Below are 13963 nucleotides of genomic sequence, written 5' to 3'. Positions count from 1 at the left end.
CCCATGCCTTTGCTCCTTGATCTTCCAGCCTCGTCCACCACTGACCTGTGCGTCAAGGTCTCAAATATCAAGCTTCTGACCACCATTCCTGCCACGAAATTAATTGACTCAACTGGAGCAAGTTCTTGTGTGTGCACACGAGGTCCCACCATGGGGAAGGAAGAGCTGGGGTCAGGGAGAGCTCGGCTGGCCCCAGGGAAGCCCCACTCCCTCTCTCCCGGTGGGGCTGAGGGTCTTGATTTGAGACGAGCACACAATGACTACCTCTCTCCCCCTGCCAGAAAATCTTTCTCATAACCTTTTCCTGCTAACAATTGTTCAAGTTATTTCAAAACTGTAAGAGATGGCTTCCATGGTGCTTGCTCAGATTATGCCCCTTCTCTGAGCACTAAATCCTCACAGTTCTTCATGGCTCCTGTTTCTATCCCTCCTTGAGCACAGCTGAAGAAACTTGACTCTGGAGCTGGACTGAGCTAATTGAATCTTTTAAGTACAAATTCAGAAACGTGACTCAGAGAAGCAAGATTTGTAAGGATCCCTAAAGTTGGGTGGGGTGGGCAAGCTTTGGAACAATGTAGAAATGGAGCTGAGGAAACATGAGAGAAAGAGTTAGAGATAGAGATAGAGAGAGAAGAGAGACAGAGAGAGAGAGAGACAGAGACAGAGAGACAGAGAGACAGCGAGAGACAGAGAGACAAAGAGACAGGAGGAAGGAGAAGAATGAAGTAAAGTAGCCAGAGAGAAGTCGGGTGAGCACTCAGTCAGTGCCAGAGTAGAGATGGAGATGGAGAGAAGTAGAGATGGAGAGTCCAGTTACCCCAGTTCCCTTCAGTTACTTGATCCCAGTTCCTCATAAGACTGGGCTCAGGTTCTTGACTTTGGGCTCTGTGAAATACCTTGTATCCTTTCATTAACTTTCCATAAGCAAATTTGAGAGGGTTGTGGTTATTTGCAACCTTGAAATAAAAAGCAATTGGATAGTACAACTTATAGTTTACATTTTGTTGCTCTTTTTAATTAATATAAGAAAAAAAAAGTCTCGTTTTGAAAGTATTTTCTCTCTAGGAGGTATAAAATAGCTCTATAGCCTGCAGGAGAATCATCTGCTCATGGATGTGCCATTAAGATTAAATTGAAATGATAAGTAAATGTGGCATTTCTTTACAATGAAGAGCTACGTTTTGTATAGTTTTGAGTGGATTTTCAAAGTGTCATTTCTTTTGTTAACAAAAAAAAAAAAAATGGGAAAGGGGTTGTAATAACCAGGACAATTAGGGAATGCCACCTAAGATGTATGAATATATATCCAAACAAATTCATCTTTCAACTATTTTTTTAATATAATTATTTTTGAATGTAATTATTACTGTGGGACTTCTAATATCCCATGGATGCACACACATGATGTAAAATTTGGGACGTCATCATTTGAACACTTTTTTCCAAAGAGCAATGGACTTTTTGCTGCTTTATTGAAATAACTGCTCTTCTGAAATTCTGTGTTGTCTGATATAACTTTTATTTGTAAAAGATTCTGGGGCAGTGTCAGACTGGGAATGAATGTTAACTGTACTTTAACGGAAATGTGATGTGAATGGAATATACTCGTAGGGATGTACGTGGGGGACATCGTGGTGAGTGGGTTAAGGAGATTGTAGACAGGAACCGGGCAATGGAAGGATAAGAAGCAAGAAGATGTAGGGAAGAGGTGAGAAGTCAGAGTTGTGCACAGAGAACCAAATCTGTATGCTGTCTAGTGATGGAATCTACATATAGTCCAGATTAGAAATTGATCAATAGATACAGAATACTCGGAAAGAATCTCTCTGTCCTGATCTGCTCTAAGGAGCTTGTCGTCTGCAAAAGCAACAGTCGCATGGGGTTTATCCACCATGTGTGTTCTCTTCATGTGCACCCGAAACTCGGAGGATCAAATATTTCTGGGTGCTCCTGGGCCTCTTAGATAGAGAATTAGTTTATTACTAACAGAATCCAAAGTATAGGAATAGGATTTAAGGGAGACTAAGAGAATTTCTGCCTAAGACAGCTCTGCATGGCTAACTTTTTAAAGACCATGGTAAATGACAGATTCCATGAGACTTGCCTCAGGGGAAAGAAAAAGAGAAAAAGAGAAAACAGGACCAGAAAGTAGAGAGGTGAAATGATAACTAATGACCATCCGCAGGATGTGAAGGAAGAGGAGGTTCAGCCTGGGTCATTCATAAAAACCCATGCCCTCCCTGCCCTACGGTCATTGGACCAAGGGATAAACACGTGACCCAAGCCAACCAATCGGTCTTCCCTAGAATTTTTCAAATTCGGAGCTGAGAGATAGAAACCTTTTTTCTTTCTGGTGATGAAGTTATTAGGAGTGAGCCCAGAATGGTCAGTGGCCACCTTATTAAGTATCTTGTAGCACAGTAGACATGTCCAGCATGCAAAGAACAGCAGAGATGAGAGCCAGTGAAGGTCCCGATGACATCCATGGCCCTGGTTCCCATTGTCTCTAGAGCCAGCTCCATCTCTGCCCATCTCGTGTTTGGTTATGGGAGCCTTTACACACTCTTTTTATGCTCAAATTAATTTGAGTTGAATTACGGCCACTTGGAAACAAGAGTCCTGACTAATGTACAGATGGAAGCTGCTCGTTAGTGCTAAGGATATTTTAATTTGGAAGAAAATAAGGAGAAGAGCTCAGGCAGGGTTTTTATTATAAATAACTCATAGCCAGCTTCTTTTTCTTATTACATTTACTTATTTTTCACTTTGCATTCAGAGCGCTGAAGTATCCCTATGGGATATTGGGCCATTTGGGAGTTCCTTCCAAGGGGTAAGCTGGGACTTGTCTTTCTCAGGTGACCTGTGCCATTGTGACCAGATACAGCCATGTGGCCTGGGTGGGGTGTCTTCGTTGCGATTCAGCTTGTTGCTTAAGCAGCTCCTGTTAACTCGTGAGCTGTTTCATTTACTTCGCAACTTAGAAGGTCCAGCTTCACATTAGGTTGTGCATATAAGCTGTCCATTATCCTCATGAAGTGTTTTCTGGTGCAGCCATAGCCTTTGCCATTATTGGCCCAAGGAAGAGGTGTCCTGACTGTGCTTATGAAATAAGTCTTCTAAGCGCCGTGCCCATGTGTGGTGGTGGGTAATGGTCCTGTCCACAGCGTCTGCTGAAAGAGGATTGGATTATTCATGGCATCTCCATATATCTCAGGGAATGGGCATCTGGGCTTGTCAGTCATTGAGACCAAAAATGCTGAGGAAATTACTATCAAGTCTTCATTTAGAAGGAAATCCAAGGCGTTTGCTTACCCAGATTCTTTGCTCTAAATGGCAAGAAATCTGAGCTTTTGGATTAAACTGCCTGCTGTTTTGAACAGAAGAGCAATAGCTAGGTTGATAGTTCCTGGAGTATTGTCAACCTTGGAAAGCAGAGTGTAAAAATTTTTTTTGACAGCTCATTGTACTTTAATGTGTCATATGCAAGGTATGAGACAATTGCAGCTAACATTGCTATAAATAAAACAGAAATCTGATCAGTCATCAAGGGCTCTTGAGTGAACACCATCTTCATAACCTGTGTGCTTATCTTTGCTTTCGGGATGTAGTTTAATAAGATTATCAGTTTGAAGAATGGTAGTTGCAGCTTCTGTTGCAAAGTTCAGACTCTTAACTTTAACTCTGGTTGGTTCAAACACCCCTGTGGGTTTGTTGCCTCGAGGTTTATCATTGACCAGATCAAGACCAATCCATTTTACATTTTTGCATTCTGGGTTAACTTGAGTCTCATTATGAAAAGCTCTTAACTTAGCAGCCAGATCAGTGGAGTCCTGGGCAGCATTAACTGCCAGTGTATTAGGAATGATAAAGAGAGATCTTGAAAACTCTGCGATAGCAATCTGTACCCGAGGCCCCACGCAGGTTGCGTAGTTTTCGAGGTACATGGAAAGGGCTGCTTCCGAAACAGCACCCCCACCTGGAACCACAGATCTGACTCCAAAACTCTCTTCACCACACAAAGAGCATCATGTAATGAGCGCTCCATCTCCTCACACGTGAATTCCTTTGCCCCACGTGAGATAATTGAGGCAAATGTACGAGCCTTAGTGTTTTTGATCAAGATCAGTTCATCATCCCAGATTCTCTCCGGCACCACCTCTTCTGCTTGTCCCAACATCGAAGCTTCAAAAGTTTCTCTGCCTTCTAAATTGGTCAAGGTTGGTAGAATAGTTGCTCCAGAAGCTTTAGCAATGCGCTTAAGGTCCCTTTTAAAAAACTCTTCTAACTGCCATAACTCTAGTCTCCACAAAATTCTTCAGACACATGTCATTGATTCTACCAGTGGCTGGAATAACATTGGTGCAGTTGCCAGGATCTTCTAGATTTGCAACTCAGTGACGTCTGATTCTCTCTGTCTAATCTGGTTCACTGCTTCAGGATCTGTAATAACTACCTGTACACCAAGTTTCACTTCTGTCTTCTGCAGGCTGAAGTCAAGGCAAGCAATTTTTGCATTAACTGTTCTCTTGGGCGTGCCTTGGGATCCCACCAGGCAGTTGAGTGCATAGCCATCGATGAGCAGATTCTCCATCTGACTTCTCCCATGAGCCTTCAGAATATTAATGGAAGAGACTGGAGAGCGAGGCTGGCCTCTTACATCTGTGTATTTAATAGGGAATACAGCATCTACTATCATATTAGCAAAGAAATCACCTTTTGTTCCGATCACTGTGGGTGACATCGATGTCTTAGCATTAATCAAGCAATCTCTTCTAAGATCAACTGTTTTAATGATTAGATTTTCATTGATATAACGCACTGCTTCCTTGCAAGCAAGTCGATAGCCACTAATAACCAATGTGGGATGAATTTTCTGTGTGACTCGTTTGCGTTTTTTAGACGTTCTCTTGCAGTGATAACCACGGAGGTAGTTCCATCTCCCACTGCTTTGTCGTGCAGGTGGGCTAGCTCACGAAAACTTTAGCTGCAGGATGTTTACTACCTCCCGTAACTTCAGGACGGTGGCACCATCATCAGTAACGGTCACATAACCCACGTCATCCACCAACATTTTATCCACCAACTAAGCCAATGGGACCAAGAAAACTTTTTACGATATTGGCAATAGAAGCTGAAGCCAAAATGTTCTGGGAGCAGGTAGTCCCCCCAAACGGACAAAGGCCCCTCCATCTTCGCGGGAGGGTACACGTCGAGTTTCACTGGCACCCTGGACAAGTAGTGTCTCGGTTCCTAAGCCCAGCGGCAGTGACGGCATGCACCCCACTGCGTCCCAGCCCAGCCGCGGGGCAGGGCGGGCCGGAGCGTCAAATTTTAAGAAAGGAAATGGGGAAGCAGAATTGGAAGGATCAATAACATACAAATTAAGGTGGGTAGATGTGGATGTCTCAGAACTTGGGTTGAGGCTGAAAGTCCCCCCAACTACGTATGCATGGGGGAGATGACATATGATACCTGCATGCCTGGGAGGTGGTATACCATACTTATCACCTTCGGCTTTGGGTCTTGGGTCTCTCTGGTGGGAGTATGGCTTAACTCTGATCACTTTCAGACAGATGCTGCATCAGGCAAGTTTGGGGACTATGCCTGACCACAGCCCCTACTCAGAGCATCTCCTTTGCACAGCCCTGACTAAGGGGCAAGGGGCCACATGATCCCACTCTACTGCCCTTGGCATGGTGACTAGATGAAGTGCGGACACCTGACGCAGTTGTGGGAGTGGCGCCAGGCTCATCAATGTATTGCACTGAGCTGAGAAGAGACTTTTCTAAGAATTCGAATTAAGATACACAGAAACACTGTGGTTGGTGGTAGGCCCTAAATCTGAGAGGCAATGGATCAGAGCGGGGACTCGTGGTCACGTGGCAAGGTGAGCACATGGATGAAATGGCTTGAGGAGGAGACAGGAATGGAGCAAGTGTATGGCGATGCCTCTTGTGCTCCGTGAGGCCTGGACCTGCTTTGTTTCCTGTCCCTAGATGCTTTGAAACCTCTGTATTCTTGCAGTAACACCCACTTTTCCCATGAGCTGATCCGAGAGAGTTTCTCTTCCTTGAATCAAAAGACCACTGACTAGAACGGATGCTGAGAGCATGATGAATGTGACAGGTACAGAGTGCGGAATTCAGCCGGCGAACTGCTCAGCAGGCCGGGGTGACTCTACAAATGGGTGTGTGTGTGTGTGTGTGTGTGTGTTTGTGGGGAGGGGCGTTAAATCACGAGAGATGAAAGGGGCCCCACGACCCCGTTCTCTTTCCCGTCCTTTTTCCTTGGCTGCTCTCCATCTATTCCCACCAGCTGCTGAGAGCTATTTCTACATGAAATGAGGAAACTGTTTTTGTCTCTAGGACTTGGAGCCCAGAGTCCCCTGTTTAGGAATGTCCACGAGCTACCCACACGCCTCCTTGCTCCCTTCCTCTGTATACCACTTCCCTGCCTCCCTCCCCGGTGGAATTGCCCCCCGAACACCCCCTGGGAAACCAAAGGAGAATATTAAACTCCCGTGAATGTTCCTCTCTGGTAGGAGCAGAAGGGCAGAGAGCAGCTTTCTGCACGGACTTCCGCTTCTCTTCTACCAGGGAGCCCCCCAGTCCGACCACTGTTCTCTCACATTTTGGACAAAGCTCTTCCTAGCTCCAGGGTCTTCCCGCATTCTGATCGACATGAATCAGGGTCACGTGGGCTGCATCTGTGTGTGGGGGGATGGTAAGATGGGGATGCAGGAGTTGGAGGGGTGGGGCAGGAGGCCCCAGTAGTCTCACCTCGGTCACGATGGTGGAAGGGAAGGAGCTGTTGTCGTAGATCCAGCCACTGGCGCAGGGCTCTGTGGCCCTCGTGCCGTTGGCGTCTGTGCCGTTGGGAAGGGGCGGTCCCCATGGTGGAGAGGTGAAGCGGAGGCCGGACTCAGGCCTCCCTTGCCTGTCTCGGAGCAGCCAGGCCTCCAGCTCCCCATCCTTGCTGAGGCTGGCGTCTGCAGGCGGGAAGCCATGGTGGGTGGGAACGGCGGCTGTGAAGTTCTGTAGGGTGATTTGGGAAGACATCAGAAGCATGGGGAGGACTATCAGAGTGACCTGGATCTGCTGGAAGCGGCCAAAGCCTCCCAATTGCTGCAGGAGGTCATTGAAGGCCATAGGGCCAGGGCCCGCCGAGCAGCGGGAGGCCGAGGACTGCCGGTCCCCGGACCTCCGTGTGCGTGTCTGTCTGCGTGCTGTCCCCTTGCGGGAGGAGAGGGGCTGCTGCCGCTCCCGCTGCTGCATTGCTCTCAGAGCTGAATCTGAGTTGGCCCTGAGAGGGAGATGGCAGCCTGGCCGGGCCGCCCTTGCTTGCTTCTCTCTCTCTCCTTGTTCTGTTTCTCACTGTCTCTTGCAGCTCCGTCTCATCTGGTGGGGGCTTCACTTTCAGGCCCACTATCGCCCTGACCCCTGTGTGGGCAGTCGTTAATCCTTGGCCTGGAGGGAACAGTTAAAGTGTGACTTGGTAGCAGAAGGATTAACCCTCCAAGCATCTGTGTGTGGGTGGAATTTCTCCAAGTGGGTATAAAGGGCAGGAGAGGGTGACTGCGGTGGGGGTGGCGGGAAGGGGTGGACTGGGTGGGGGCCCCGTCTGGGCATCTGGGGGCAGGGATATTTTTGTCTTCTTTTTAATGACTGGGTTCTGAGAAGTGTGGTGGCCTCTTGAGGGGCTTCTGTTGTTTTTAGTGGGCAGGATCCTAACAACCTGTCTTTGGGGAGGGTTGTCAGAGAAAATACAGGACATTCAATTAATCTGAATGTCGGAACAACAAATAATTTTTTTTGTAGTGTAAAATTACACGGGATGTACTTACACTAAAAAATTATTAATTGGTCTGCAATTCAAATTTAACTGAGCATCCTGGATTCTTATTTGCTAAAATTGGCAACCCTTGTCTTTGGTCTTCTGGGGACACTTACATCTTATAGGACCACAGCTTTGTTCAATTGGGAGAAAACTTAGAGGTCGGGCTGCTTTCGAAGGAGTGGGACCTAAGACCCACATCGCACACGATGCAGATGGATTCTTCCGGTGTCTCAGCTTTCTAGCTTACTTGGATGCAAATCCCCTACCTTTTTTATTTTTGCAATCAGCACGAACTTATTTTTAGCCACAACACTAAGACAATCGCTTGATTTCCTCCAACAGTTGGCTCCTGAATTCTCGTCCCTCATGATCAGGGCAGCCCCGAGCTACGATGAGATGAGTTTCTATGGGATCCGATTGTTGGATCATGGGTTGGCTGTGCCAAGAGAGCATTTTACAATGCACGAGGAAGAACTCTTTGGACCCCAAATGTCAGGAGGGCTAAGGCTGAGAAAGGCCACCTTAAAAGATATCTCAGACTGGTTTTGTATAGCGATCCATCCCACATCTGTTTGGCAAAGGGTGTTCCGGTCATACGGATGACTCCAACCGAAACATTTCTGATATTCCTCAACAGGAAACCGTTTGCAAGGTGAGCACGGGAAGCCGTCCACGTTCCGCGTGAGTGCAGCAGCATAGCCTGGGCTCCACGGTGCTGTAGCTCTCTCCCTGCCCAGGCCTGCCCCGAGGGAGCAGCGGGATCGGGATCCCATCTTCCTGTGCCCGGTCAACACTCTTGTCCACCATACTCTAACTTGATTGTTGGGCTCCCACTTGCCCTCTATGGAGTGTTTCCACTTGGGGTTTCTGGCTGGCCCTCTCTGCAGTCTGGTTCCCATTCACTCCCCCGCCACCTCTCTTCATTCAATGTGCTGACATATGTCTGAACCTGGCAGATGACAAGGGCCCCATCGTGGTACAGGAGGTACCCCAGGCACTGTACAAGTTAGGCAATGCAAAGGGCCGTGGAGGGAAGGAGACCATCCCAGTGCTTCTGGGCACAGACTCCATGTTATTGTGGAGGAGAAGCAGTTTGATCTCCAGCTTCTCTTTGGAAGGAGTCGAGATGTCCTGTCGTTTGGTGCAGTTCACACAAACTACGCTTCTGTGTGTTAAGCTGGGGGGTGTTGATTGTCTCTTGAGGTCCTGGGATACGCAAAGTCTTAGACTGGTTAAAACCTATTCTAACTTCAAAGCCAAGTCCTTAACTGCTGCGCTAGAGGTGCGGACTGCCTAGCTAAAGAGCTCTTAGAGATCGTCTGGAAGGGAAGAGGGGAGGCCCGCAGAGAGACGCAACCCGGCCTGTCTCCCTCCTTCCTCCCAGTATTGGTTCTGGGCTGGGATCCAAATGCTTGACAACATTCTCCACGCCAAGGTATATGAAAACCTTGTGGCCTGGGGATGTGAGGACAGCTGGACAAACAGCTTGGGGAGGTCTGAGGCCAGTCTCCTGCCAGGACTTGGTGCCCTTACAGGGGAGTGGGTGGAGTGTTGAGGGCAGCAGGGGGAAAGGTGGGTCCCTCCAAACACTGCTCCCCCCACCCCCACTTCTGGGTTGGTGCCCAACTCCGCCTTGAAGGAGAGCTCCCTCCCTAGTGCCTGACCAGCTTCCGGCCAGCCTGAGTCTGGGTAAAACTCCGTTGGAGACTCCAGGAACTGAATTGTGGTTGGCTTCTGGGGTCATCTGTTTAGGAAGGGGATTTCCCACCAGCCTCCCAGCTTATGCAGAGTTTCTGAATGGAAATGGTCACATGGCAATTGATTTGTAGAGCCAGGAATTATCTTCTGGGGACAAAGGGGTCAAATCTGGGGATTTCCAACTGGTGAAGAGCCACAGAGCCACATGCCATCAGAGATAAATGCCATCCCACAGGTGAAAATGCCTCATTGTGCAGATAAAAAGACCAGGGTTCAGAGTAGGCAAGAGAGTTTCCGTGATCACATAGCAAGCGATTTTAGAACTCGGCCCTCTTGACTGAAGCTCTCTTTCTACTGTGCTAACAGCTATCACATACCCCAGATTTTCTGACACCCGGATTTTGTATGATTTTATTGTTAAATTTTATCATTTTAACACCTTTCAAATAAGTAACTTGCAGATTAAAGAAAACATTCTTGCTTAGAGCACGTGCCCCAAGCGTGAGTTTGAAATGATTGACCTGGAGAGATGTCTGGCAGACTCTGGGTGCCTGCCAGGCGCATAGCGAGATTCTGATCGAGGATGCAAATTGTGTTTTATGACCGTGTGCCTGTGGCCTGGCTAACCTGGCTGACAGATGGTGCAGAAATTATCATTTTTTATTTTTTTCTCCTCTTTAATCCTCCCCTCCGCACTCCCACCCCTGACCTACGGATGTTGCCGTCTTCCCTTAAGAACTGGATCTCTGAAGGTGGGGCACCTCCTCCCACGCAATTACGGTGCACACCTGGGGCCTGTCTCCCCCTGCGCACTCGGGGGGCCTGGCGCACCTGGGGTATGGTCCGTGGCTCCAGCTAGGGCGCGAACCCAGGACCTTTTGCGTGTAAAACAGACGTGCTAACCGCTACACTATGGAGCCATCCCTGGTACAGAAGTTAGAAGTCCATCCAAAGACTTCCTTTTAAAGGCTGGACATAAGGCCAGTAACCAAGGAGGTGGCTCGGCAGGAGGACTCCGCCCAAGCGAGGTGATCCGTATTGAGTGGCAATTCACTGAGCCATTTGGAGGCCCAGCTCAGGTGCAGAGAGAAGGGGTAGAGGAAGCAGGAAGAGCTGGAGTTGGAGGGGAACAAGCAGAGCTGGAGAGATGGGGGTTCGGGAATGGCATGTGAAGGGTCAGTACCTCCTGATCAGCATCCTAGTTCACCAGGAGTCCTGATCATGTGACTGGCACGTGCTTCCCTGGGCATCTTCCCTTGTATTCCCATGTGTCTTTGCAATAAATATCCTGAAACAACATAGGAATGTTCTGGGAGCCACCCTGAATTCTGGACAGCAGAAGGATGGAGGAGAGTGGGGTGGCCAGTGTTCCTCAATGAGCCCGATTCTTCTCTCTCTAGGTTGAGACCCATTCAAGCTCTGGGAGGCCTTGGTGGCCCCATTGCCAGCTGACCCTAAGCCAAGAGCAATGGGAGTGGGATGGGGAGAAGTCAAGTGCTGGGCATATATGCAGGGCAGGGGTAAGAGAAGGTTAGTGCAATGTAGGAATTGACAGAAGTGGAATGAGCCTGGATTTCAGGGTACAAGATAGAGGGCGTTAAAGACTGAACCCCTTGAAGCAGGTTGGGGCCTGACCACGACAGAGTTTAAACTTCATCCCAATGGGAAGTCACCGAAAGGTTGAAGCAGGAATACGATATGTTCTCTCATTCATGTTTATTAAGCTGTTCTTCAAATATCCAATTAAAGATTTGAGAGCAATTAGCTCTGCGTCTGATCATCAAAGCCTTGGAGTGTGTCTGAGCTGTCCAACGTGGTAGCCACTACTGAGTGCCTGAATTGATATAGTTTGAAATGATACATGCCATTAGGATAAAATACGCATCAGATTTTGAAGACTTGATATAATTTAAAGGCTATAAAATCGCTCAATGATAACTTTTATGTTGATTACATGTGGAAATGGTAATATGTGGCTATATGGGGTTAAATGCAATTTATTATTATACATATTATTAAAATAACTTCACTTTTATAACTTTAAAAATAGTGACTAGGCATTTTTAAATGACGTACGTGGCTTACATCATATTTCCACGGGACAGGGCTGGGAAGATTATTAGCAGAAGCGGTCCTAGGCAGGAGTTCTGAGGCATGTCAGCATTTAAGCCATGGTAGAGGAAGAGGAACTGCTTTTGGAATTTTTTGGTTATAAGGAACAAAAATCCTCAAATTTAGCTTGAACAAAAAGGGGGACTTTTTTGGAGGATTCAGGGCTATTTCCCAGAACCAGGGTCAGAAAGTGCCTCCAGGAACGATAAGGATCTGGGACCTGGAATTCACGAGGAATCAGTGCAGATAGTCTCACCAGCTCTGTTCATCTGGGCCCATGTCTCGTTTTCCCTTTCTCTGTGTACCTGCTTGGTTCTTCCGCTGTTCTTGGCTTTCTCTGTTCGACTTCCATCTGTGCCAACCCCCTGTCATGCTAACTTGCCTTCCCAGGACAAGGACCAAGAGATGGACTAGAACCCACATGACTCACATCCCAGACCAGACAGACCAAGATTAATGAGATTCAGACCAGCAGTGCCCAGTTGTCCACTCAGTGATGACCAGAGGTCCAGGGTCACGCAACTGTTTAGTTAGCAGATTCTGGGAACGTAGAACCTTGAGGAAACCCCAGAGGAGACTGAGAAGGAGCTGCGAGCGTGTCAGAAACCGAGGGAGGAGGGCGTGGCCAATAGAACCAAATCTGCTGAGAGGGCAAGCCAGAAGAGGGATGAAAAGTGACCTATGGATTCAGCCCAGGAGTGATGAGTGTCTTGGGCGAGAGCAGTTTCATGGAAGGGGTGGGAGCCAGAGTGCAGCGTGGCGATGTGTGAGCTTGGAAAGCGGGGGTAGGAGGGCAGGCTGCTTCTCAACGGAGCTGGGATTTGAACAAGAGAGACAGTGTGGTCGCTGGAGGGAGATGCTGCATCCAGGGAGGGGTCGTTTGCTTGTTTGCTTTTTGTTAAGATAGAAGAGGCTCGAGCTTATTTAACTGGTGATGGAAGGAGCCAGGAGAGAGGGACTGGGCAGAGAGCCAAGCAGATAGTGCTGGTGGGCGAGGCTGAAGGCAGGGCCCCGTCGGAGGCCGGGCTTTTTGCTGCGACGGGAGGAAATGTGGGAAACATGGCAGCCGACATCGAAGGTGGTCGGTGTTGGCTGCGGTTTTCTCAGTTAACTAGGAGACAAAGCTGTCTGGTGGGCGCAGGGCTGGGACGTGGATCAGAGACTTGGGGCAAGTAGGACAGGAAGGTCATGACTGCAGGAGCCCCGGCTTCTGTCTGCAGCCACTCTGGGTCTGTCCAGTCATCTGCTCACATGCACACTGGGACCTGTAGATATACACGTGATATTCCCAAGCACAGAACCCGCTATGGACTATATCGTATTCCTGCCCACATTCGTATGTTGAAGCCTTAACTTCTAGTGCGATGGTAATTGGAGACGGGGTCTTTGGGAGATAACTGGGGTTAGATGAGGTCGTGAGGGTGGGGCCCTCAAGTTGGGATGAGCGTCCTTATGGAAGAGGCACCAGAGAGATTGCTTCCTTTCTCTTCCCTCCGCGGGAGGATACGGTTAGAAAGCGGTCAGCCGCAAGTCAGGAAGACAGCCCTCACTAGGAAGTGAGTCTGCCAGCACCTTGATCTTGAACTTGCCAGCCTTCAGAATTCTGAGAAAGAAAAGTATGTGGTTTAAGTGGCCCAGTCTGTGGCATGTTATTATGGGAGCTCGAGCAGGCTAATATGTAAGGCTTAGCGTATACGTACCTCAGCAGACTCACACACGCACGCACACGTTCACATCCGCCCAGCTTGCATGTCCCTGTGCGCCCACGCGTGCATGCACGTGCAAGCACAGGCAGACGGCTGTGCAGCTCACACGTCCACACAGCGGCACGACTTCTTCATTGCCATTTATTGAAACCTCCCATTGAAGGAAGGGGTGGAGGGCAAGAAGGGGAGGCTGTCTTTGTTAGGACTGAGCCAGGCGGTCCGGGGGACCTCAGGGAAAGGGAGCTGGACCAGAAGGGAATGTGGCAGTGAGGAAGGGCTGGCCGGAAGAATGGCAGGGCCCGGGCTGCAGGGAGGGCGAGAGTAAGGGGGTACAGGAAGGCTGGTGGTTGAATCTTCGAACTGGTCAGGGCTGGGCTGGGGGCTGTGGTTGTGGTGGTGGAAATGCCTTCGCCAAGCTCTCAGAAGACTTTGTTCTAAGAGCATGGACCCTCCCAGGGTCCCCCCGCCCCCCACGATGCTCGTGGAGCCCAGAGGCAGGCAGGGACCTGGGATTATTCTCTGGAGGCAGGGAAAAGGGTCTGCCGCCCTCAGATGGGGTCCAGGTCTGCTCCGCAGGGCTGCAGAGGGATCCTCTGGGTTGTCTTTTCTGC

The 13963-nt window shown here is 48.9% G+C and overlaps 1 protein-coding gene and 1 pseudogene across 1 annotated transcript in view; both read right to left on the bottom strand.

Moving 5' to 3' along the window:
* SLC22A6 (solute carrier family 22 member 6) overlaps nucleotides 1–7148 on the bottom strand; it is a 20870-nt gene extending 13722 nt beyond the window's left edge. Inside the window, 3 exon segments of the mRNA XM_006911341.2 lie at nucleotides 46–100; nucleotides 103–149; nucleotides 6781–7148. Of these exon segments, the coding sequence (XP_006911403.2) occupies nucleotides 46–100; nucleotides 103–149; nucleotides 6781–7148 (470 nt within the window).
* On the bottom strand, nucleotides 3537–5190 carry LOC102885739 (annotated as a pseudogene).
* Nucleotides 7149–13963: the final 6815 nt, after the last annotated feature.

This window comes from Pteropus alecto, unplaced genomic scaffold (assembly GCF_000325575.1).
Source record: "Pteropus alecto unplaced genomic scaffold, ASM32557v1 scaffold43, whole genome shotgun sequence".
Classification (NCBI taxonomy): Eukaryota; Metazoa; Chordata; class Mammalia; order Chiroptera; family Pteropodidae; genus Pteropus; species Pteropus alecto.
Note: the sequence above shows the minus strand (reverse complement) of the source record. Positions and strands in the feature narration are given on the sequence as shown.